Source organism: Photinus pyralis, unplaced genomic scaffold (genome assembly GCF_008802855.1).
Source record: "Photinus pyralis isolate 1611_PpyrPB1 unplaced genomic scaffold, Ppyr1.3 Ppyr1.4_LG1, whole genome shotgun sequence".
In the NCBI taxonomy this organism is placed as follows: Eukaryota; Metazoa; Arthropoda; class Insecta; order Coleoptera; family Lampyridae; genus Photinus; species Photinus pyralis.
In genome coordinates this window covers 45,571,365-45,596,749 of record NW_022170249.1, presented here as the reverse complement: position 1 = coordinate 45,596,749, position 25,385 = coordinate 45,571,365, and the positions used below count along the sequence as shown (strand labels likewise).

General features: G+C 34.6%; 1 protein-coding gene and 5 non-coding genes across 11 annotated transcripts in view; all 6 read left to right on the top strand.

The window, feature by feature from the left end:
• Window positions 1-25,385, top strand: part of LOC116175382 (multiple C2 and transmembrane domain-containing protein) — a 116,611-nt gene that overhangs the window by 53,662 nt on the left and 37,564 nt on the right. For all 6 annotated transcript variants that reach the window (XM_031493511.1, XM_031493488.1, XM_031493503.1 and 3 more), the window contains exons 3-7: window positions 1,419-1,569; window positions 3,368-3,480; window positions 10,190-10,307; window positions 12,851-13,020; window positions 13,070-13,234. In XM_031493511.1, coding sequence (XP_031349371.1) covers window positions 1,419-1,569; window positions 3,368-3,480; window positions 10,190-10,307; window positions 12,851-13,020; window positions 13,070-13,234 — 717 coding nt within the window. The remainder of the gene's footprint in view (window positions 1-1,418; window positions 1,570-3,367; window positions 3,481-10,189; window positions 10,308-12,850; window positions 13,021-13,069; window positions 13,235-25,385) is intronic.
• Window positions 1,085-1,158, top strand: Trnan-guu. Its single transcript has one exon. It is a non-coding gene; the product is annotated as a tRNA-Asn (tRNA).
• Trnay-gua lies at window positions 1,625-1,717 on the top strand. The gene is made up of 2 exons: window positions 1,625-1,661; window positions 1,682-1,717. It is a non-coding gene; the product is annotated as a tRNA-Tyr (tRNA).
• On the top strand, window positions 1,783-1,856 carry Trnai-aau. Its single transcript has one exon. It is a non-coding gene; the product is annotated as a tRNA-Ile (tRNA).
• On the top strand, window positions 2,120-2,193 carry Trnai-aau. Its single transcript has one exon. It is a non-coding gene; the product is annotated as a tRNA-Ile (tRNA).
• On the top strand, window positions 2,457-2,530 carry Trnai-aau. The gene has a single exon. It is a non-coding gene; the product is annotated as a tRNA-Ile (tRNA).

Sequence of the window (25,385 nt, the reverse complement as noted above, 5' to 3'; positions counted from 1 at the left end):
TCTGTAAGTAGGTAATCAAACAAATTTTTTCTTTTAAAATTGAGACTTTAGCGTTGAAATTGCTGTAGCGGAGTACAAAAATTTGACCAAAAAACGAATTTTACGTAGTTATAATAAATCAGATATGCCATAAAAGCAAGTAAACAATGAGCAAAGGTCAAATTTAAGAACTGAACACCGAAGATCAAGAGATTTTCACATATTGTGTCATTTACTAAAATTATTTTCACTTATAATTGCACAAGAGGTTTGTATTTTACCGAGTAAATTTGGGTTGTTAAGGTAATGAAAATCTGTTGCCTAGCAATTAGACGAGAAAAACTGTCAACTAATAAAAATGCGACACCGAAGGTGGAGCATTTTTAGGTTGACAGTTTTTCGAGTTCAATTGCTAAAAGGAAACAGATTTGAATTGCAACAACCCAAATTTACTCGGTTTAAATACAAACCTCGAGTGTAATTCGGCAGGACAATTTAACGAACAAGAAATTCACCAAACTAGTCAATTATTGACAGACGTCAAGCTAATCATATGGGAAAGGATAATGCGATAATTGTTCCAAAATGAATAAGTGAAAAAACCACTAGTGCATTTGTCGCTGTAAAAGTTGCAGGTAACTTTTGCCGCTGTCAAAGTGACAATTTCACTGCGGCTTATGCGATTTTTTATACATGAGTTGAATTGTCGGGTTAAAAGTTTAAAACGTAATTTTCTTGGATAATTTGGGATTTGTGGTAATCACATACATACATCATGCGATAATCCCGTTCTTAAAATGAGCTAATGTTCACAAATCCTCATTTTTGTACTACCTAGTGACCCTAGTGTATCTTTCATTTCAAACTGAAGGGTTGGAAACCCTTAATGCCACCTATGAGGCCAATGTGGTACTACATGTTTTCTTTCGTTTATTCTGCTGTGTCCTTTCCCTTTTTTAATAAAATCAAGTTAATTTTCTACATTTACTGTTTAAGATTATTAAGATAAAAAGTGTTAGAATGATTAATAATATACAAAATGAGTTTTTAATATAAAAAGTCCCGTTTCACGGTTCAACATTATTTGAAACCGTTAGATCAAGTAGCCTCCGTGGCGCAATCGGCTAGCGCGTTCGGCTGTTAACCGAAAGGTTGGTGGTTCGAGCCCACCCGGGGGCGCATTTTTTTATTAGAAACATTCAATATGGAATAATTGAAAATTGAAATGCAAACACGTTTGAATACGATTAGAAGAAGTGAATTATAAATCTGTGTAATCTCAATCTGATTAGGGGAAGTATGCAACCATCGAGATTTATTCTATCTCGACGTGTGCAGCACAAGCGCGGAAATTAGGATGCCAGAGATGCACCCGCGCATGACCCCAAATATATGAGATTTCCTAGCACATTGTAACAGTCGTGTTCGGTGTGTTGCAGAGTCGATGGGCGCGAAGCAAGAGCAAAGAGCGGCGTCATAAGTCTCCCGGACGTCAAGATTCCATAGGAACCGATTACGCGGCTGATTTAAGTAGTGATCATAGTTCTCCTAGCACTCAAAGCCCTAGACACAGACTACATACATATACAGGTCAGTATAAAATTTTTTCCGACTTGGACCTCTCGCAATTTGTTTCACATATGTACCTTCGATAGCTCAGTTGGTAGAGCGGTGGACTGTAGATGAATGCACTGTAATTGTAATCCATAGGTCGCTGGTTCAAATCCGGCTCGAAGGAAATTTTTTGATAAATGATTTTAAAATTTTAGAAATTTTCAAATGTAATTAAAATTGCATTCATCAGGCCCATTAGCTCAGTTGGTTAGAGCGTCGTGCTAATAACGCGAAGGTCGTGGGTTCGATCCCCCCATGGGCCACTTGTTTTATGAATATTATTTATATTTCCCTGACGAATAGGAGAGTTTTGTGTTATGCATACTGCCAATATATTATAATTACTGCACTTAAAATACAACAAGGCGAATTTAAAATATGAAACAATTACTTTTTATAATGTCTCAATAAGAAAATTATTGCCCAATTATGATTAAACGTTAAAGGCTGTCATTGAAATTTAGACAATTAATTTTCTCATTTAAATTTCCCCCCGAATTTGAAGATTTCATTCTGGGATTTCATCGGCCCATTAGCTCAGTTGGTTAGAGCGTCGTGCTAATAACGCGAAGGTCGTGGGTTCGATCCCCCCATGGGCCACTTGTTTTATGAATATTATTTATATTTCCCTGACGAATAGGAGAGTTTTGTGTTATGCATACTGCCAATATATTATAATTACTGCACTTAAAATACAACAAGGCGAATTTAAAATATGAAACAATTACTTTTTATAATGTCTCAATAAGAAAATTATTGCCCAATTATGATTAAACGTTAAAGGCTGTCATTGAAATTTAGACAATTAATTTTCTCATTTAAATTTCCCCCCGAATTTGAAGATTTCATTCTGGGATTTCATCGGCCCATTAGCTCAGTTGGTTAGAGCGTCGTGCTAATAACGCGAAGGTCGTGGGTTCGATCCCCCCATGGGCCATTTTTTTATGTTGAAACTGTTGGTATAAAATGATAAATTATAAGAAGAAATTAAGAATTTTCTTAAAAATTACAAAATTTTAAAATGGAAAGGGATTTTATTAGGTAAGAAAGAGAAAAAATAAGCTGCCTAATTATTATTACACGATCTGCTATTTAAAAAAATTCAAGATGGCGGTCGCACTGAAAGCATGTGTAAAAAAATTTTTTTAACATCAAAATATGAAAGCGTTCTAATTTTCATTTCTATATGTCAAACGGTTTGAGTTTGAGAGCTTTCAGCTTTGGTTCCATCTATATCAGCGAGCCCCTAATAAATCCGTTTCTGGAATATTGTTAATGTTCCTAATCGAGGTTAACTTCATTTTTAGTTCTTAGAACCTCGGGCGAAGCTGTCATCTTCCCATGTTGCTCTTTTACTCAGTTCTCTATAAAAGGACTTTGATTTTGATTTGGTTCAAAACAAAATGCAATTATTATTTAGTATTGAAATGATCCTATTAGTCTCTTCCTTAAACTCTATTTAATAATAAGCCCCTCGGATCGTCGTGGGACACCCTGTAGTAAATGAGATATTAACGAACCGTTTCATTTTTGCTAAATGAAGATCGTGCTACGAAATAATTTCGATTTTTTTTAATCTATTGTATAATTAAAAGTTCTAAATGTGTAACTGAGGAGTGCCCTTATGTGATTAAAACGCTATTAATTAGCGTGCTTCATGCACGCACGAGCAGTGCATACGGCAAGATGTTGCGGAAGTCTCTTCAGTCGGCGAAAAAATCGAAACTTTGTACGCGTGCATTTTGTCAGCAATTTAATGATTATATTTTTCCAGACTCGCCTCTGAGCAGGGTTTGTGGAGGAGAAACTTCTCAAAGCTCTGCTAGTGGTTCACCTAAACCTCGCGCTCCGACTCCAGGTGCTGTTACAGGTCTGGACTTGTTACCGGTAAGATTTACATTCAATTCTTACGTTTTTGCGATAAAGAAAATCTGTCGGGATTGTTAAATAGCACCCGAATCCAGTTAAATTTAGGGGTTCTTGTTATTTTTGTGTAAACAATCAGATCAGAAAGGGTTAAAATCGATTGACGAAATCTTTTGTAGTACCTACACTCGCGACCGTTATCCTTTCATTTATCTGCCTGTGCTTTCGCATCCTCGTTTTTTTGGCTACCTACCAAAAACATGCAAACGTGTCCCCACTGTGTACACTATACAAAAAATAAAATAGGTACCTACATTTCAGTTTAGGTGCTCTCGCCATGCGTGTAACTAGTTTAAAACATTCTCCTATTAATTTTATTCATAGTCTCACTACGAGTTTCCTACGTTCTTACAACTTCACTTTTTATCACAAGCCCAGTTTTGAACTAAATAAGTAGTTTACTCTCCAGGGACCTCATCAATTATAAATCGAACTACCTACCTACCTACAGCGCGTATTATATTCGATTTAGTTGATGTTTGTGAAGTTGGGTCAGCCTTAATGGTAAATAGTATATTAAGATATAAGTGTATAATCAAGTCTTTAAAGCACGCGCAACGAGTTTAAGGGCACGGCGCAAAGCGGAGTGCCTTTAACGTTGCAAGTGCTTTAAAGACCTATTATACACGTGTATCTTATAGTATTTTTTATTATACCTGCAGTATAATTTAAAAATAGGTAATACAATGAAGTCATATTGACGTTATACTCGAATACATGTCTAATTAAGTGGGCTGGGTGTTCGTAATTTCACGATTGCCATGGAAATGTCACTTGACGTTTGCTTATAAAAATCATCGTCTTTGTGAATTAAACGATTTCCATTGAAAAAGATAATACACCGTTCATTAAATCGCTTGTAAAATCTAAACAAACGTTGGTAGGTATAAAATCCAACTCCAGTAAAGCCTATTATAAAGAATATGAAAAGTTGTTTCCATGGATGGATAGGAAGTTACTTACGAATACAGTCTTAAATGAATCGATAATGCTGGCATACATGAAGGAAATGTTAAAGGTATAAAATCTTCTATATTTTGGTGCATTCATTCAAAACTTCCAAGCAATGTTGCGATTAAAAAGTGGAACAGATTTGGAAGCATACCCTAAATTACGCGCGTTTGTGAAAGCTTCAACCAAAGGATGGGTACAAAAGCCAAAGAAATGTTCTGCATTTACAGAAAGCGATCTAAGAGGTTTTTTATTTCATCCAGATGACAGTTTCAAAAGTCATACTTGAAGTATCGTTACTTAGCAACTTTAAAGCACGTGTGTTTTAAAGGCCTTTTTTCGCACGCATTTGAGTGTTTAAAACGGAGATTGTGATTCAGGTATAATAAAAATAACGTTTTGTGTAGGAAAACCGTTTGTTTAGTTAGTTTTTACTTGTCTTTACAATTGGGTATAGCCAAACCCCCGATGTATTGGAAAAATGGACAGTATATGCCAATCATACGCACTTGAATAAGCACGACCAATTTTTACAGAAAGTCTATTGCTTTTATGTATTGGTACCTATAATCGAAACGATGCGAAAAAATACTCTTGGAAGTTTCACTCACGAAACGCTTTTCAAAACGATTACCAACTGCCAGTCGTTTTCATTTGACGTAAACCCGTAATTCGCGGAATGGCCAATTATAACTAGTTATTGGAATTGAATGTAATACAAAATATCGAAAGGCAGAGGAACGTATGAGAACGCTATATCCCGGAGGATCCTTTTGATCTATTTGATCATAATTTTGTAAAATTAAAACGGTTACGAAAAGAAGACGTGGAGGAGATATACTACAAGAATTTCTCCCAGTCAACAACGTATGTGACAGTAATATTTGCTTTAGATATTAGCTGCTCTACGGCTCTTCGCTGGAGGAAGTTTTCAACTAGGCCTTGGAAGAAACCATATGGTGCCAATAAGCCAACCAGTATCACGTGCGATATATGAAGCCATAGATACCTTTAATTTAATCATCATTAGGTGTTAAATGCCTACATACATTTTTCCAGTAACCTTGCTGAGGACTTATCCTCTGGCAGACAAAAGTATCTACGTATAACCCAAGAGTAAATGGGTAATCCATTAAAAAAATTACATGAGCATTACATGAATTTAAATATATAAAAGATAATATTTACAAACATGCATAATAAAATACCTTCCTCCATTCTTTTCACGATTTTTCAACCTCTGGAATTACATTTCACTTAGTCCAGATTTCTATTAATTTCTTCTTCATATCCACACTAGTGTCTTGGTTCGAAACACAAAAATTGTCGAGGTTGACATAAGCCGGTTGATATTTGGCGTTTTTAGATAGCCTGCATTAAATTTTTACAATAATGCCACAATGTGCCAATCGTTTTCTCAAAAGCGCGAACGATAAGCATTTAGAATACCAAAATCAAGTGCCTATCGCGCTGCTGTACGTATCACTTTGCTCAGCGCTTTGAAAACGTATCGTTTTTCAAATGAAAGTTACAGAATACGGGCCCTGGGGCCGTCCATTATAGTTGGTCAAAATTATTCCGACCGGCCAATATCGTTCGGTCGAGCAATTACTTAATAATACCATTGACTAATACCACCCCCCTCTTAAGGTTACAATGACAACCAACCTAATCGCGGAGTTCTGGTGGCAAAAGCGGTGATCATAGACGAAAACTCCTGATTAGACTTATGAATGTAAATCAATTTCCAGTATTGTAAGGAAGCATCAGGACTTTCTGAGTTGAGTGTGTCGTTTGCGAGGACCACCCTGTATAACTGAAACAGGTATAACGGATTAGTGTCACTAGATTTGTTTAAAATTCAAATGTCTAAAAATCATAAGTTCATGACCGCCTACTGAAAAGGAAATCCGAAAAAAATGGTATCAATGCAATGGGAATAAGTCAGAAACTGTTAAAGATAGCTATAGGAACATGTAATATCAACATATTATGCCAATTTTGATACCTACTCTATCAAATGTAATAGCATTGAGTTTATAACTAGGTACCTATATTATAAATTCAAAGGTAATAGCACAATAATCTGTGGTAATAGTTAGAAAATGATCATTTCATTTAAAAGTTTGTTAGTCTTTGAAAATTCCTAAATTATATCTCCATAGTACCAGTCGTACCCAACTTAACCTTTTTTAAGTACACTAAAAGAAAGCCTAGAGAAAATTTTTTCTCTTTGCACTGGTAAAAATGGGTTGCTATAACCACACCTGTTTTCAAGTAATCAATTTTCAAGGTATACCGCCTCCAAACGCCATTTTGTGATAAAAAATATCTTAAAAACCATAAATTGTAGATATCGACATGTGAGTAGCAAAACGTAGATTCCAAAAATGCAATAAAAATAGGGGTGCCATTTAAAATAACGAAGTTACCAGCTACTTACGGTATTTCCGGAAGTGTCGCCATTTTGAAAATATTTTACAACTATTCCTAAGTACAAGTTTTCAAAAACTCACCTATTTCATTTTCCCAAAAACGTTTAACTAAAGCTCCCAAAAAAACTGTAACATTAAATATAATTAACATTAAATATAAATATAAATAAGTATAACTGTAACATTAAATGTTTGCTGGGATTTGTCAATATTCTTTCTTTAAAAAAATATTGGGGAACACATTTAGAAGTTAGTCATAGACAAATAGGTCAGGGGTCAGGGGTAAGCATCCCCAACAAAGAAGTGCTTAAAGTTTTGATGTATTAGCACAAATGTTACTTCACCGAAATTGTATTTCTTGATCTGCCATTACTGCGGCATCCGAAAATCTAAATTTGCTTGTACCTTTTGTATATTAACAGGCTAGGTCTTAGTAAACTGAAACTGATTAAATTGCGTCAATCGTGACCTTTAAAACTTCCCTTTAATGAGAACATAAATGCACCGAAGTTTTGTATCACTTTATAAAGTGCATAATGATTATTAGTATATATCTCTAATATCAACTACACCACTACGTATAATAGTCAGCAATTACTAAAAGCTGTGTTAGATTCTAATATAAAAGGTCAAAACGTAATACAACAAATGCTGCCCTAATAATAATGTAATAAGTCCCTAAGTACTATTGATTGGCGTAGTATATAAGGCAAAGTAATCAATGCGGGAATTATTTATAATGGCCTGTCATTGTGAACAACATAACTATTACAAATCAGACTTCAAACAACCTCTTTCACTTTAGCAAGTAGTACCTATCTGGAATATGAAGGATTGACAAGGTCCATTTTCCCGTTTAACTACTTCCTTTAATTAATATTACCGTTGAGTGAAAGATTGGGATTACTGAAACGCATGAATCCAATATCAAAATTTTAGTTCAATTTTAGAAAAAAAAAGTATTTGAAGACACGAACATATTTGTGGGACATTTATGAATGGGGACATATTGTTGTATAAGGGCCATTTTGTAAAGAACCTTTGAGCAATATTTTAAAGCAGTATAGTAACCTTTCCATTAAATGGTAGTTTGAGGAATGCACGGACAATGTGACCACAATACCTTTCCAATTTGGGGGACATTTGCTAAGAAATAAACGAGCAGTGATTTCATACGCGTAATACGTAATATCATCAGAAAAAATCAGTTATTTATGAGATTCGATAGCTGGTGATATTATATCTTACTTGTATATACGATGTCGTATTTACTAAATATAAATAAAATTTCCCGAAAATTAGGTATATTCAAATTGAAATCCGAAATTTGATTATAAAAGTAGCAGCAAACAAATAGAACCGGCGTGGCGTAGAGAATTGTAGTAAATTGCAACTGATTGGGTACCGACCTATAAAACTTGCCTTTAATAGACCATTAATTCATTTATTCATTATTTGTTCACGTTGAAGCTTTCCAAAATTAGTTCGTCACCTTGCGTATTTAGTGAGTGCGATTGTTTGTAGAATGGTACGTAATTAGTTCAATTCCTTGTTAATTCTTATTTGTAAAGACCTAATTATCGTATTTTAATTAGCAATTCGTAGGTACATGCGGAATCTAGGACACCTATTTCATTATCTAAGGTTATCTTGCTATTATTTTTATACTTTAATTTTAATCCACTAGAAGGATCGGAGAATGTTACTTGAAGTTAAAATAGTGAAATATCATCTGGGCATTAATCTGGGAATTAACATCCCTTTAAACCATCCAGACTGACTGCCTTTCAGTAAAATGCTACCCAAAAAGCCCCTTTTTTCGTTTGGTATGCATATTCAACGACTCTTCCTTTCTTTCAACTTTCCGATGCTGCTGTTTTATCATTTTGTTAACATTAGCCAATCAAATCCACTAGAAAAGACGGCTGTCCCCCTTCTTTGTTTACTTCAGCTAAGTATCTTCAAATTAATTAGCTTTCGCGGAGCGATAACGAATCCTTCAGATTAAATGACATAAACTTTTAAAAAAACACTTAACGCAATTACTTCCAGATGTCCCTAATCGTCCTTCTAACTTTACAATAAATCAAAACAAAATATACCTAATGCGATTATTTAAACAAAATTAACCATCTAATAATACTAAAACAAAACCACATTGACTACAAATTCAAATAATTTGATCGAATATTATATTCTACTTACAATACGTTCTAGAAAATTGAATCTGTCAGTTTTACAGGGCAATAAAATTGAAAAGGATTAACGTCGCAAAAATGAGATCTGGTAAAATTAAGGGAGATGGTTAAAGAATATATAGGAAGGGCAATGAGAATTGAAATGAAAAGGGAGGTAGCAATGAAGAGTCAGAAAACTACAGAAAACAAATGGAACAGTAGGAAAAATGCTATAATCAAAGTGCCTGAGAAGAAGGTGGTGTATTATAGGAGAAGAAAAAGAGCATAAAAAGTCATGGATAACATTCGAAATGGTTGAAGAGATTGAAGAAAGGTCGAAAGGAGGAAGTACAAGCGGTAAAATACGGCAGATGGCCGAATAGGGAGTAACTGGAATTCCCATGTCGCGCACTTATACTTTCGATAAGTTAAACCAAATTAAACTGTTTTTAATTAATTGCTCCTTTTCGCGAAATTAGAAAAGTATGGAACCGATGTCAGACTTGAAGTTTGTAAGCGGGCTTCTTTTGAAATAAATCCCAGCGCACACGGATGGATTGTCTGTAACTCGGGCTCAAGTCTCCAAACCTATTGTTAATTGGAATTCCGAGTTCAAACGGCTAGGTCATCAATATCACCTGGTATCTATGAAAACTTCACGAACTTGTCGTTCTAATGCTCGCTCTAGATTTACTATAGAAAACAAAACATGTTAATAATGGCTTTTCACGTCTGAAATTCAAAAATTTTCAATTTGCCCTCTTCTTCTCTGACAAGAAAGCTTTCGGTGGTTGTAAAAATAATTTAGAAATTTTTACAGGAATGATCGCAAATGCATAAATTCACAACGTAACTTACATGCGTTATCGGCGGTAAAACGAATAATTAAACCAAATGAAAACAGAGAACTCACTCCTTGTCTCCTGCTTCGTTACAAAACTCACGCTCTATGTATGTTTTAGAAAAGTGAGGTGCCAGTTACAGATGTAAACTCCATGGATGTTTGGTTTTTATTGTTCTAGTATTTGTAATTGGCCCTGTATGAACAATCCCTGTCCAAAAACGCCTTGTGAAACTCCTTGGTTATATAAACTGCTTTTGTTGTAGTTAACATCCACTGATGAAGCGTCCCGACGGCGGGAAACTGCTTTGCGGCAACATTCGTTTTTCCAGTTGCGGGTACATCTTCGCAAAGGGCAAGGGTTGGTCGCCATGGACAAGAATGGTGAGTAAATGAATTTAGAAACAAGTTAGTTTTAGATCTTATATAATGTAATCTTATGAACAAAATTGCCATAAATATTAACGTTAAAATATGAATTCAAATCACACTTTTCGGGTCCTGTTAAAAGGAGAATAATTAATGAAAGATGAATTTAACAAATTACATTTTCTCTGAGCGGACGAAAATTTATTTCGGAGATTGATAAGTTCGCCAAGGAAACTCGCTAAAGGAATTAAAAAATGACAAATTACAAAAACTCATTTTTCATGCTTCAGTAAATTATTAATGTTTCGTCTAACGATTTTTCAAAAATTTGTGTACTAAAACGACGTCGATTTCACGAACTTATTTTGTAAAGTAGTACACCAAACGTTAAATTAACAACATTTTTTCATGCGAAATGCTTTGCAATTCAATGTTATACGCTCGAGAGAGGAAAATTTGTTATTTATATTACTATACTTATATACTATTATTATTATTAGGCAGGGCTGAGAATCGTTACAGATAATAGATTTATCAACATTTTCAGTTAACGTCTTAGTTTGTTGGTCTGTAACAGAAACTTTGCAATTCAGTTTTAGGTATTTTAATTCGCTAGTGAAATTGTCATTAAACATTAAACGTGAATTCCAGTAATGGATTTTTCTGTGGTTTGTGGGGTTGTTTAATATGAATTTAAAAGTTTGCATATAAAGTTCTGTTCGGCGTTCCGATATGAGAAATTGCTTATCAGTTATTTATCCGCAGCTCAGCGTTTTCGTATTTTATACCACTATACAAAATTAAAGTGTACACAATTTCATAACGCTATGCTAAAGCAATATTAAAGAAGAATGAAAGGTCTTCCAAATACACCAATGATCCCACCAGTTCTCTGTACAGCAGATGTTCTGAATCTTCCAGCTCTTTCTTGGTTATAAGTTTTTATAGTCTGGTTCCCAATTCAATCGACGTACTCACTGGTTTAGAATCCTTCCTTCTAAATCTTTCGAAGACATCCTTCATGTCTTTCTGAAATTTTTATGCATTTCGCAAACTTTGTTTCCTTCCAAAAAATACTGGAGCATTTTTTTTTGCTTTCTTGATTATTTCGCAGTCGCTTGGTTTCCTCCAAATGCTCCAGGACTTCCATATACGTTTCTTATTTCAATACTCCATTGAGATATGCCGTTGTAACATCATACTGTTTCATTTTCATCTGACGATGAGCGGCGGGAAATGTATAGAGCTCTGTTTTGCCTCCGTTGCATACGTCTCGTTGTAATCTTATGCGGGAGCAATGATTCTTGCCTTCCTCTTGTCCACTGTTCCGTCAACCTGGACACAACTTTCAATAACTCGTTTCTTCTCGTTCTTCAGTGACAGTTTACATTTAAATGTTTTCTTACACCCTCTCCCTCTTCTAGTCCGTCTCGTTACTGGAAACAAGATGCCGCGGGCGGTAGCCATTAAACCTACTGTGAGGTCTGTATAATGAGAGATCGGTTTCCAGGCTTTTTTTAAAATGTTTCTTACCAAGCCGATTTATATTTATCGAACTCTGTGCGCAGACAGTAGGTATCAATTATGTGACAGAGAAAATTTTTCATAAAAGTTGTTGAATGTTTGACGGAGAAGGTCTCCAAAAGCATTAGGTACCTCGTATTTTCGAAAATCAAAGTTGCTGTGCGATGCATAAGGTAATTGGAAAAGGGTTTCGATTTAAAAATCTGTAATTTATTGTGCTAAATGAGAAAAATTGTAGTAACAAATGATTACTGCATCGTGCAAATGAAAGTAGTTGTCACGTTTTCATCCCGAATTCGTTTACGGTCTTGTAATATGTTTAATTGGTGCATGTATACACTCGACTTTCATATACCTATTCGCTATTCTCAAAGGAGCGTAAACGATACGTTTGCTGCATCCAAAGGCGTCCTTTATGATGTAATTCACGTTGGATTATGTATCCAGCTGTTTGCGTCCATTTGAACTTCCGAAGTTAACTCAAAGGAAATGTCGAGTGGCTCAATCTGAATAACACAAAGTCAGACTTCTCTGATGTCACGTCACAATAGATTTCTGCTTCACATCATTATTGATGGATGATTCTATAATGTCATCGGACATTGTGGAAATAATAAGAAACGAATGCAAATTGAGATAAGTCAAAGCTTTGTATTCAAAGCACGAGTTAAAAGCTTGGAAAAAGAGTATGACTTTTCCATTTAAGGAAATTGGAGAACATTTGAAATGGACTAATAAGTCATTCCAGTTCCATTGATAACGATAATTAGCGGAAATCGCTGTAGTGATTCTCAGGGTAATTCTAGGACAATGTGAACGCTTCCAATCACGCAGTTTTAATTTCAGTCAAATTATAATTTGCCATTGCATGCATCCGTTATCCGTCAATGCGTGGATGCGTCAAGATTCTTCTAAGCGCCAATGTGAAGCATCTCATTTGGCACTTAGGAAAGATCATTTCTAACGTATCGACAGATAACGGACGCATGCAAATTCACTAAAAGATTGCGATTTATACATTTTTATATTTCTAGGGACGAGCGATCCATACGTAAAGTTCAAATGTGGGGGTAAATTAATCTACAAATCAAAAACCGTATATAGGGATTTAAATCCCGTATGGGACGAAAGTTTTACAACTCCCATCGAAGATCCATTCGTGCCAATTCAAATCAAGGTTTTCGACTACGATTGGGGTTTGCAGGTAATATCGCATCGAGGAATTTATTTTTGTAAACGGCTACACATTTCAGGACGATTTCATGGGAGCCGCAACTTTGGATTTATCAACTTTAGATTTAGGAAAAACAACAGACCTCACTTTACCCCTGCAGGATCCATCAAACGCTTCGGCCGAACTTGGCGAAATTGTATTTACCGTTACTTTATACCCTAAAAGCCAAGAAGATAAGGAGCAGGTGAGTAAACTTTTACTAGTCCCTTTGAAATTGAATTCTCGCTGACGCGCATTTCTAAACGTTAATGGCGAACAAATTTAGTGTAGGTGTTAGCAAAGAAAAACAACACTTTCAATCAACCTCCAGTAACTTGATTAATTAAATTCGTGTTAATTATTTAGAACAGTTGTTACTGACATTCCTACAAGTTGCTATGGTAGCGTAAAATAAAAAGTCGCTGGAGAAATTTTGTTTTTCAAATGAAGAGCCGAACTCAATTTTTACTGGGTGAAAATCGAAATTTTATCGGATGCAAGTCAATTTCTAGCGTCCTCGCCGCAATTTGCAATTATATTATCGAAAACCGCTAAAAATATTGAGATTTAAATTAATATCCGTGGGAGGCGAATGGATTATTTTCCGCCGATGGAAAGAATTATGATTTCCATACGCAAATAAGAAATAAATTAACCAAATCAATCGACTCTACTCTGAAGTTTCAGAAGAGACCGTACAACATTTATTTTCAGTGATATTTTAAAAATCAAGCCTGTATTAACAAAAATCTTCGGGGCCACAGTAATACGTCTGTTGATTTTATACTAAACTGTTTATTCATGTTTTTTTCTAATGATGCATGTGTTTAAGATCAGTTTATTATTTATTAGGAATTCTAATGAGTTTTTTGTTATTATTCCATGTGCTCCACTAATAACTAATTAGAAATTGATGACTGGTTTTTACATCTAATATTCTGCTCTTGTATTAGCATTTAACATCTGATGTTATATGATTTGAGAAAATTACAACGTTTTCGTCTCTCTATGTATTAAATGCTTTGCTTTGCTCAAAGTTAGAACGAAGACAGTTTCTCAGTCTGCTTAATTGTATACCTACCTACATATTAATCTTTTCGGAAAACGTCAGAAACCCTATACACGCAAACATGACTGTTTTTGCCGGCTTAATCGCATGTTTTGTTATAAAGAAAATTAGCAGTATTATTAAATTTACCTTTACAAGCGTTTGTTATTGGTACGTTAGGATTTTAAAGTATTTCACGAGTGAGTTTTGAAGTTTTTTGCTTTATTGTTTGTTGGTGAAAGGGTATGCATCCAAAACTAGATTTCATTTTTAACTAATCGCAGTTTTGGAGTTCAATTTGCAGCCCCCCGAAGCCTAAATTTAATTAACCTTTGATTTACAAAATTTTAATTAGACGTTAGGTTGACTATTCTTTTACTATCTAACATGGAAACATGGTATTCCCCCAGAAATTCTGTTAGATACGTTTCACTGAAACATGAATAAGAAAACTGTCACCGTTCAGACCATGCTTTTAAAACATTCACATCCCATACTTTTTACTTTTTTGTCACACCCTCTTTTGCTTCCCTATCGGAATTTTCTCTTCTTTATATAAGGCTCCCTCTCCGATCGCTTTCTTTGTTTTACTAAAGTCTCCCTCTGCGAAGTATTCTTTTCTGAACAATCTCTCTACAGATTTTCTCTGTTGTTTCCTTCTATAGACCTTCCCCTTCCACTCCTTTGCCACTACTCAAAAGTCGCTCGTACGCATTCTCCTTCTTCATTTTACTCTCTCCAGTTTGTCCCACCCCTTACTGTCTAGATCCTTTTCGTGACACTTTCTTATCAGTGCTATTCTTTCGATATCCATCTCCCTCCCGATCTTCCCAAACTTCCCTTCAGTGAAGTCTCTCACTTTCTACTTCCCATTCCACATGCATTAAAAAATATGCAAATATTGTAAGCGCAATCCGAAATGATTCCCAAAGAAAAAAATAAAAGTTATAAGAAGGTTTCAAAAGACTCTTGAAATCAACCAATTATGAAAAAACTGGGAATATCCTAGGAACCGGGTATTAAAATGATATTTTAAGAAGATTCTGTACATGCCGAATCAAATTGTGAAATTTTAGTGATTAAGAAAGATTTTATAATAATTTCAAATATCTTACTAGGCAACCCAAGTGAATTTAAAGCATCCAGGATTCTAGACAAATCCAAGAAATAGCTCCCTGGGGTCAAAAAATTTCCTTTAAAGAGAATTTTTAAAATGACCCTAGAAGATTTCCAAAAAAATTCGTAAATCTAAAAACCCAAGAAATTTTAGGAAAGCTTCACATATATGCTGCAGCTTTAAGAAATAAGGCCTCTCCATCTACACATTTTTCTTCTCCAATCTCTCCGTCTCTGAATACTCTCCGTGCTCGTCATCTCCACGCCCTCCTCAGATAATCCACAAATGCTCTCCAGAGCTTTCTCCCCTTATCTCCCCCAACTCTCTTTGACCTCACATCTTCCTTCTCCGTTTTCCCCTCCCACCCTCCTTTGAGGCCTTTCTCGAAATCACCATCTCCGAACCCAGTTTCTCATCGGGTACTTCATTTTGATATAATTTTTTAGTTTGTTCCGAGGTTTGTTCAATCGATTTCAGAAAGTTTTCATAATTATAGATAATAATTTTTTAACACCTTGTGAGTCCGGGAGTAGCCCACTTCCATCCTGTAGATCGTAGAACGTGATCAATGGATAAGGGAGGCGACGAGCTGATACCAACCTTGATCCTCTCCCCCATTTCCAGTCTTATTCCGATACCTGCAAATCAACAGAACAATATATCCCGCAGCACCTACGGGTCGGACCAATAACTAATAGAAACATCATGGACTTTGGGAAATAAAAGCTAGGTACTCAAAAATAAGAAAAAAATCAGGTCCGTATTTAAAAAAATAAAGTTGATGTCCGTTTTCTTTTGAGATATCTCCGGAAAAATTTATGTTTAACAAATTATTCAGCATTAACAATGCGTAGTTCTGCCTCCATTTAATCTTTGAATATAAATATATTCAAAGATTTAATCAACTCTACATCTTTAATAGTTACCAAGATAAGACCGACACTTTGGGAAACGAATCGATTTAATGTTTCTGCTGCCTAATTAATCCCTTTTATTTATCTACTTTTACAAACTTGCCCTGTTCTCTAATAAATTTGTAAAGGTGAATTAATTGTAATGTAGACCGTAATTTATGAGGTTTTACCAGCTATACGATTTGTTAAGCATGGCGAAAGCACATTAAAGTGTGCATCCCCTGGAAATATACAAAAGGATAACTGGACAGAGAAACCAAGAAAATGTAATGTAATGGATGTAGATGTCAAGCGTGTTCCCAATTGCGAAACATCTGATGAACACAAATTCAATTACAACGCGTAGTAGATTATATCTTGTAAAACAAAAGTTTTGGAACATCCATTTCTGTAAATCAATAACTGCTAAGTGCTAATGCTAATTAGTAAAGAAATACAGTGTGGAATTCAATTATTGTGAAACTTATTTATGATAGGCCATTAAGGGTCGCTTCTAATTGGCGAAGTAGTTAATATAATGCGATGTCATTACGGAAATGCAGATTAGTGAATACTAAAAGTTGAACCGTTTTTTTCAATACCCCCTAAATTCCATTTTTAACGATTTGTCCCTTTCAGTCCGCTTTACACTTTCAAATTTTAATATTTTCATAACCGGTAAATTGCCGCATAGTACGAATTTTCATTTCGTTCCCTCACTTCGTTTCCTGGTAGCCCACAATATTTTTTTCCTTTGACATAATTCCATATCTGATTTATTTGAGCGGAATGTTTGTTTTTTGTATATAATTTTTCAGTCTTTTCTTGTGTTATCTGAAAGTAATTATTCAACTGCTGTCTCCCTTTGGCTGATTTTAATGATCGATGGGTTAGATCTCATCAGTAAAATAAAACTAAAACTGAAAGAGATGTACTAGAAACCGAGCTAGAAACAAGTATAAAATTGACATAGATCGTTTTTAACATACATATACTAGCCTTTCATTTCAAAACGAAACACCGATTGTATTTTGTAATTTTGAGAAAAAATCAAAACCTTACCTTATTTTTAGCACTTCCAGCAAACCCCAAAAATATAATCTGGGCTGTTCATATAAAGGATCCTACAAAAAAAAATCAAATTTGTGTGGTCTGGTTGTGAATTTAATTTTAAAAAGTCAAGACAAACACATCATAAATGAATTTGACTCATTTCACGTTTTGATTGTTTGTTATCTCTTGAAAACATTTACATCAAGTATACTGAAAAAGTTACACTAGAACATCCTGTATTTTATTGCATTTTTAAAATTTTCATGAAAATCTGCGTCGTTTGATGCCACGTTTCCCTAATACTCAGTATCGAAGGTTTTCAAGTTATTCTAGATTTTTTTAATTTGTTGACGTTTGACTGCTTTTCTTTAGGGCCCTGTATCTATGACTCCGTTGACTTGAATTTCAAAAAGTTGTGCATAATTTTCTTAGGAGGAAGTTCTATTGAAAATAAGAACATTCCTATCCACATCCGGCGAAACCGGATACCATGATATTTTCTTTCGATCAAAAAAGTATGTTGGTACGTTAATTTTTAGATTTAAATTATTATTTGGGAATCTGAATACTTTTAGGTAACGGTTTGCGTAAAACAGCTTGTATATCCTCTAAGTTAACAGGGGGAGCAACAAGAAACCGGTTCTTAGAGTCTCTCAGTGATCCTGTCGGAAACAAACGAGTGTTTGCAAAATCTTCTGGGAATTGTTAGGGTGTCTTCTTCAGAACTATTAGGATGATGATAACTTTCTGTCTTCGTAGAATCCTCAGAACTTGGAGAACCTTCATAGCAATGGAATGCTTAGAATCTGTTTGGAGCATCTTCAGAACTCGTCGTAAGAACCTCCGCCCATAATTTTTTCGACGTGCTCTAACTTTGATGCAGTGTTACTAATGCACTTTAATGGGAATCTCCCTAGAATCTTCTCAGCTCCATTATTAGTATTCGTATATTGTTCCCTCCTTAGGGATTTTGGGTTACTTTGAGATCTTCTTCGTTCAGAATATCCTCAACATTTTTTTCCTATTTCAATATCTTCTGATTCTCTACGATTTTTAGAATGCCAACAGAATCATTGAAGTTTTAAAGTCTTTTAAAACCTCAAAAGTCAGAGAACCATTAGCAAATTCTTAGAATCCCCATAGCCTCATCTCACAATCCTTTTTGGTGTTTGCCTTCTAAAATAAAATCACGAATCACGCCATAGGGTGTTGGACCCTAAAAGCATTTTAAGCTTTAGGTTTTTGTTATTTTTTCAAATTTGTCGATATAATAGGTTAATTGATCTGTTATGAATTAATTGAACTTGGTAATGCGAAAAGTTTTTTGATTTTATTTCAAAGTAGGTAGAAACGAGGGTACTAATATGCAGTGTGTTATATTTAAAAAATTATTATGTTAATAGAATACCTCGATGGTTGGTTAATTGTTATTCTGATTATGATTCCATATTTTCCAAGTTAAGCAATCTCGTAACTCCAGTAAAAATAAAGTTAACAATAGTGCCAGTTCTGATTGAAATGCACAAATTGCCAACTCTTAATAAGCAAAGAATATTTAGTTCACTACCTGTTGTCCGACAAAAAATTCCTAAAATAAACCAATACAACGGAATATCGAAGGATCCTCAGTATTACTTCGATCAGTATAGGTTATAAATAATATAACGAACGATAGAACGTTTTTAATTTAATTTAAAAACATCAATTTTTTAACATTCTGAGATGAATTTTAATCGAAACACAACTTTTGAGCAAACTCTAATGAGAACTATTATACCTACACTACCAATACCTACAAAAGTAGGTTTAGTTGTACTTAGCATCCATTTCCTAAGGGAACGCAAACTTTGAAACGGTTTTTAATTTCAACAATATCGCAGCGTGTGGTTATTCTCATCCCGTTGCTTGAACAGGGCGCGTAAAATTGCAATAACGTGTATATTTAATGTTCTACTGTAACCTGTTGTGCGTGGTATTGGTATGTTTCCAAATTGAAATTATCGACTATTATCCGTGCTAGCATCGTAGTGCAAAGGTGGCAAACGAAGGGGAATGAGAACTGAGAACGATGGTTTTCAGGAAGTAAATCACGGAACCGCTTTTCACGCGACTTGATTTGCTACAATTTCCTTTCGTTGATTCTCTATAAGAATTAATGGCGAATAAATGTTTCCGCCACCGTAATGTTGTTTTAATAAATTAGCAAACACTCGTGCTGGAACTGTTTTGTAGATTTACTTTACAAATTTAGGGGTAGGATACCTACTAAGCTAATATTGAAATTAAATTATATTGGTAGTTATTTTCTTACAGTAGTTTTCTGAGCATGATTGCGGGGTCTTTTTTTGGCGTATAACCACTGTCGAGATTTTAATTAATAGATCCTTTGGTGTATTTTCAATTCAGAGAATCCCCTCAGCATTCCAGAAAACTGTGGTGTAAGTTCCTCTTCCAGATAATTGCGTGTTCGTCTTCTTGTGTGGCTGAGAGCGTTTATAAACCTATTATATGGAATCTTGTTTCGTAGGAGAGTCGGTATCGTTCCAAGTCTAATCCCCAGTTACAATTCTATAGAAAAACTCAAGTCTTAGGGTAAAGCAGCTAAATTCTGTCGGAAGTTTGTTGTCTATACTTACATTCTTTTTCATTTCCAAATCTATATGCAGAATTTTGGAAACATCGTTTCTGATATCCCCATTTATTTAGCGATAACAGAAATGTTTACTCCCCTGTCAATCAACAGCAAATCTCCAACCCTTTTGAGGATTTCTTGCATTGACTCAACATGAATAGATGGTGTTCATCCCCATTCTCTAGGAGGTAAGGTTTGATCGACGAGGCTGAGCTGTGCTCCGTAATTTATATTAATTTCTCAAATTGTTGCCCAGGTTGACTTTTGCGAATTCTTATTCTCTGGTACGGTTCCTTTAAGACTCATCATCAATTCCTTGCTTAGACAATTTTCCAAATCTTCCCAGATTTTGTTTTTCATAGACAGTCGGATCTGTTACTACATATCTCACAATTCTCACAGCAATACACGCAACAACTTGAGTTCTAAATTAAAATTGCAGCTTGCGCCTTCACGGAATTTTCATGCCAAATAAGTAACTCGTGACCATGTGAATAATCTTCGATAATTTTCTCTCGTCTTCAGTAACTCGTAATCCAAAACACATTCGTTTCACATAATTTCCGACCGTTACATACCACTCGTGTTATTACTTGTAAAGCTTAACGTAAAAAAATTTTTTTAAACGAGATGTCGAGTGATGAACCATTTTAAAAATCTTTTTGTTGAACACATTTTGACGCTCATATCTTTTTAAGTCGTTATTTACCACTATGTTTGGCTGCCACGGAAATTTATAGTGCAAGATTAGTGTTCTTAACGTAAGTGAAACTATTGATCGTTACTCGTTTCCAAGATCCTACTTTGCAAGGGATCGCGCAATTAACGAGTACTTGATAAGTAATAGAAAAACTTCCGTGCAAAGTTTTGTCAATCGAGCAAAAAAAGCGTTCTTGGGTCTGAATTGCAGTAGGGTCATATTTTAAAGACGTGTATAAACTTTTGCGGATAAAAACATGGAGAAAAAGTAGGTAACGCGGCGCTTGTGTTGATAAAATTAGACAGTTGTATGTATGTATGTATGTATGCTTTATTGGTGATTTATACTTACAAGTATTTTCACACGTCATTTTTTCACAGACATAATTGACCATAAATAAAATTATCTACCAATACAATATAAATTTAAAACCTATTTTCTTAGACAAGATGACAATTAGGTTAAATGACAAAGGACAAAATAAATATACATTTAGACAACAAAATCGCAACATCTTCACAAACAGAGCTAGCAATCTAAGTCATTGAAACTATTGTTCAAAAATTCGTTTAGTGAGTAGAATGCTCGACGTTTTAAATATTCCTTTACACTAGCTTTGAATGATAGTGAATCTAAGTTTTTAGTTTTCGTGGGTAATGCATTATAAAACTTCATCCCATAATATGATACGCCATCCTTTGTTTTATTGAGCCTATGAAAAGTTATGTAAATGTGTTCTTTGTTCCTTGTGTTATAACTATGCAAATCCTGTTTTACAGTTTGTGAAACTATGTTCTCTTTAATATAGAGTAGGCATTGAAGTATATATGTACAAGGGAGTGTCAAGATACCTAGCTCAACAAATCCACTCCTACAGCACTCTCTGTACTTGATATTTTTTATTATTCGGATACACTTCCGTTGTAAGGCAAATAAAGTATTTGCATGTTTCGAATGGCCCCATGCAAGAATTGCATATGATAAAATTGAATGAAAAATGCCATAATAGGCTGTAATTACAGTTTCCATTGAAGCAACTCTTTTAAGATTCCTGATAACAAATATAGCTTTAGATAATTTAGCACTTTGAATAGCTACATGTCTGTTCCAAGTTAGATGTGGATCTAACGTTACTCCCAATATCCTAAAATCTGAATTTTGATTAATGAATTTTTGTTTCCTTAGCGTTAGTGTCATGGTTTGTGTCTTTGATGCATTTAAAGCGCTGTGTTGTTTGATTTTACCCATTTATCAACTCTTCCTATAGCTAACTTCATGCACTCATTGATTTCTTCTTCACTATCAAATTGTTTAATAAGAGAAGTGTCATCAGCAAACATAATGTGGTCGGTGTATAGGTCACAATGCGGAAGATCATTAATATATATAAGGAACAAGATGGGCCCCAAAACAGATCCCTGTGGCACACCGTGCTTTAATTGTGACAATTTTGAAACACCATTATCGTAAATTACATACTGTTGTCTATTTGATAAATAAGAGTGGATTAACTGTGCACTTTTGTTTCCAAAGCCATAATTTCTTAGTTTATCGATTAAGATTTTATGTGATACGCAGTCAAATGCTTTGGTAAAATCAAGACCTGCTAAACTAATGTATTTTTTATTTTCAAATCCTTTCATAACTGTTCTTGCTAAATTACTCACAGCCAGAGCAGTAGACTTTCCTTTTCTAAACCCAAATTGCGATTGACTAATTATATGATGCTCCTCGAAATAAGTTTCCATTTGAAGTTTTAAAACAGATTGCATCGTACTATACACAAAATTCGGTCGTGATTATACAATCTGAGATGCTTAAATCAAATGTAAAGTGGCATTTTGCTCATGAAAAAACTAAGTAATAAGCGAAAAAATTAGCAACTGTAGGGTAGTTAGAATTTCACCTGTTTTTATTCTTGGCTAAAACTCGATTTACGTCTTAGAGATTCTAGCTTTTCTTCTTTCGGAGGTTCCCCTGTATGCTACGTAAGTATATAGCGTTCATTAGCATTACCTCAACTAAAAGTAATGTTAGTCCACTTGTCGTACAGTACAGGTAAGGTTTCAAATGCCTATCGCTGTATTAATACCTACCTACACACTTAATCCAATTTCGAAACATTAGTTATATAGGTCTGTCTTAACATGCTTATTTAGTATCATCTACAGTGTACACTTACTCGTATACAACAACCCGGTAATGCTTCTTTATTTTTATTAAGTTGTGTTATTTCAATCGTGAATTGTAGTCGGCTTTTGACATTAGACTGTTATTGTGGTTGTTTGCGATGAACTTTTACATCGTTTGGGAGTGTAAATTTAAAACTAATAGTTATTTACATAAAAGTCCAGAAAATGATGGCGAGGAAATATTAAGTTGCGAGGCCCCTTCGGGGCCGAGTACTTTAATTTCCGAGTCAGGTGATGTCATTTTACTGACGAATTTTGTATTAAATTTTACTCGAAATCGTGTTTTAATATAAAATTTCAATTTTTATATAGAACTTTTGATTATCGTCAATCTGATCATGATGACAGGAGTCATTATAGACATTTGGAAATGTCACAAATGCGACCGGTAAAGTGACAGCGGCCAGTAAAGTGACAAGCGGCAGGAAATATTGCAGAGCCTCTGTCATGGAAACTGAAATTTCCTGACAGAAAGTAGGCATGAAAATGAAGGTTTCAGGACGATTTTGGGTAAAATAATTTTTTGTTTATTTCATCTCCTTTTCTCCGCGAATTTGTCTATTTTCGAAATTCAGGATCCAATATCGTATGACAAGGTGCTTGGTTGAGTACAAAAACCAAGCTCCAGCGTTCCATCGTAACCATTTCGTAAAATGCTGTTTAATTTCGTTATAGAAATCCGCCGAACTTTTCTTTTCAATGAAATATTTGCGACATCCTACTGAAAAACCGTTTTCGCTGACGATGTCAAGTATAATAACCCTTTGCCCAGCTCCAAGTGAGTTGATTCCTCCTCAGTGCCCATTTATTTCTTGAATGGCTCCTCGATATTGGACGACGCTAGCTTTCCAGGATCATAAGTTCCACTCATTTTTTAATGGTTCGTTCCACACCATGCTTCGTCAGTAACCTACCTTTTAATGGCGCACAGATATTGTGCACTTTTAGTAATTATTGGATTCACTTCCATTAAAATTGTTCTTCAATTTTCGGAAGGAAAAGTTCATTTCTGTTACCCTTTTTTTTTCAAGATGTATGATAAATAAACTATTTATGGACAGATAAAGTTGAGCATTGTAAAGACAAATCGATATATCCTTATCTCGGTCCTTTTTACACCATGTAGATCAGTAACGAAGCGTTTGTGGATCTATATTTATATAAAGTTTTAGTCATAAAATAATCCACGGCATTAACCCCCTCCGTATTAGGGACACACTGAATAGTAAAACTTGAAACTTGTATTACAACCCAAATTTCATCAAAAAAGTCCCCACCGATTTTGAGATTAGCTTTTAGAGTGAGTGAACTAGACTTTTTTCTACGATTGTAATTGATTAATTAAAGGTTAATATAATTATGATATTTAATTACTTCTCAACATGTTTTTATATTTATTTTGGTAGCACTTTTGTATTTAGATTTATAAAACTCAATGTTGAAAAAGTTGGAGGTACTCTACTGTAGAAATACAAATACAGAGCAAACAAAAACCGAGATGATATCATTCTCGAGTTCGATCTTTTATTTCCGAATTAAAAGAAAATACGTCAGTGTAGAAGTGATTGCTTGTACTACTTGGATTGTAATCCAATATACTTTCAATCAGTCTTTGAATGACAAATCACAGCTTTCAGTTATAATTTATTTTTTATTCATATCTACGGATTTTTCAGATGTTCGTGTTAATGGCGACAATTTTTCTAGACGTTGATTTCGTATTTGTTACAAATGTTTTTGTCCCGCTAAAGTTTTTTACGAGATCAATACAGTCGTATGTTTTTCACAAACACCTTACCTCATATATTTTCTAGAATGCGCTTTAATCTTCCATCGCTATTGGTACTTTGTCGGAGTGGAACATCTTTATTTCATGCTCTTTCTAAATTCACTATTCCTTTGGTGATCACCAAAGGGATTTCAATGTAAAATTCCTGATACGTAATTCTTTCTCCCGTATTCGTTCAACTGATTTTACGGAAAAAATGTTTTAAGATCGAGATTTAAATATAAATATGGTGTTTCCAAGGATCTATTTTAGAGCCTTTGTTTTTTATTACTTATATAACGCTTTTTCGAGACTACATGGCGTATTGACTTCTAAACAATATGCAGCACAACTCATGAACGATTGGCGAATCGCCATGTTTGGGCAGGCAATTTTGTGAATCAAATTCTTGGGCCGATATTACTAGAAGAGAATTATTTATTAGGGAAATTGTATCAGATCCCAAAATCTCTGGAGAGTCAAGTAGATGACAATGGGAGAACACGTTGGCCTTTACAATCGGCCTACTGATGCGTGCTATTTTTAAGGACTTAGTAACTTGTAACTTAAAAGGTTATATATAAAATAAGGATTACTACGCTACTACTTCTGTTCTGAAAGTTTGTTGAAAGCTTTGTGACAGATATTAAATCTTCTTAGCAGGACTTTACATATCTTTCATCATAATTGAATTTTAATGCACATGCGGAAAGTTTGAAGCTTCCTCTCCATATGAAATGTTTTAATAAAACCTGAGCCCTACCTTTAATAATCAATTTAATAATGTAATGGAGCGTATAATTTCAATACGTTATAGAACCTTTAATTACCTATAACGAAGCCTATACAGCGACGCAGATTAAAGATCAATTTTGACAACATTTAGAAATTAGAATTTGGAAATTCAGGGAAAATGCTGTCTATCCCGCAGGAAATGTTCACGCGTAGTGATG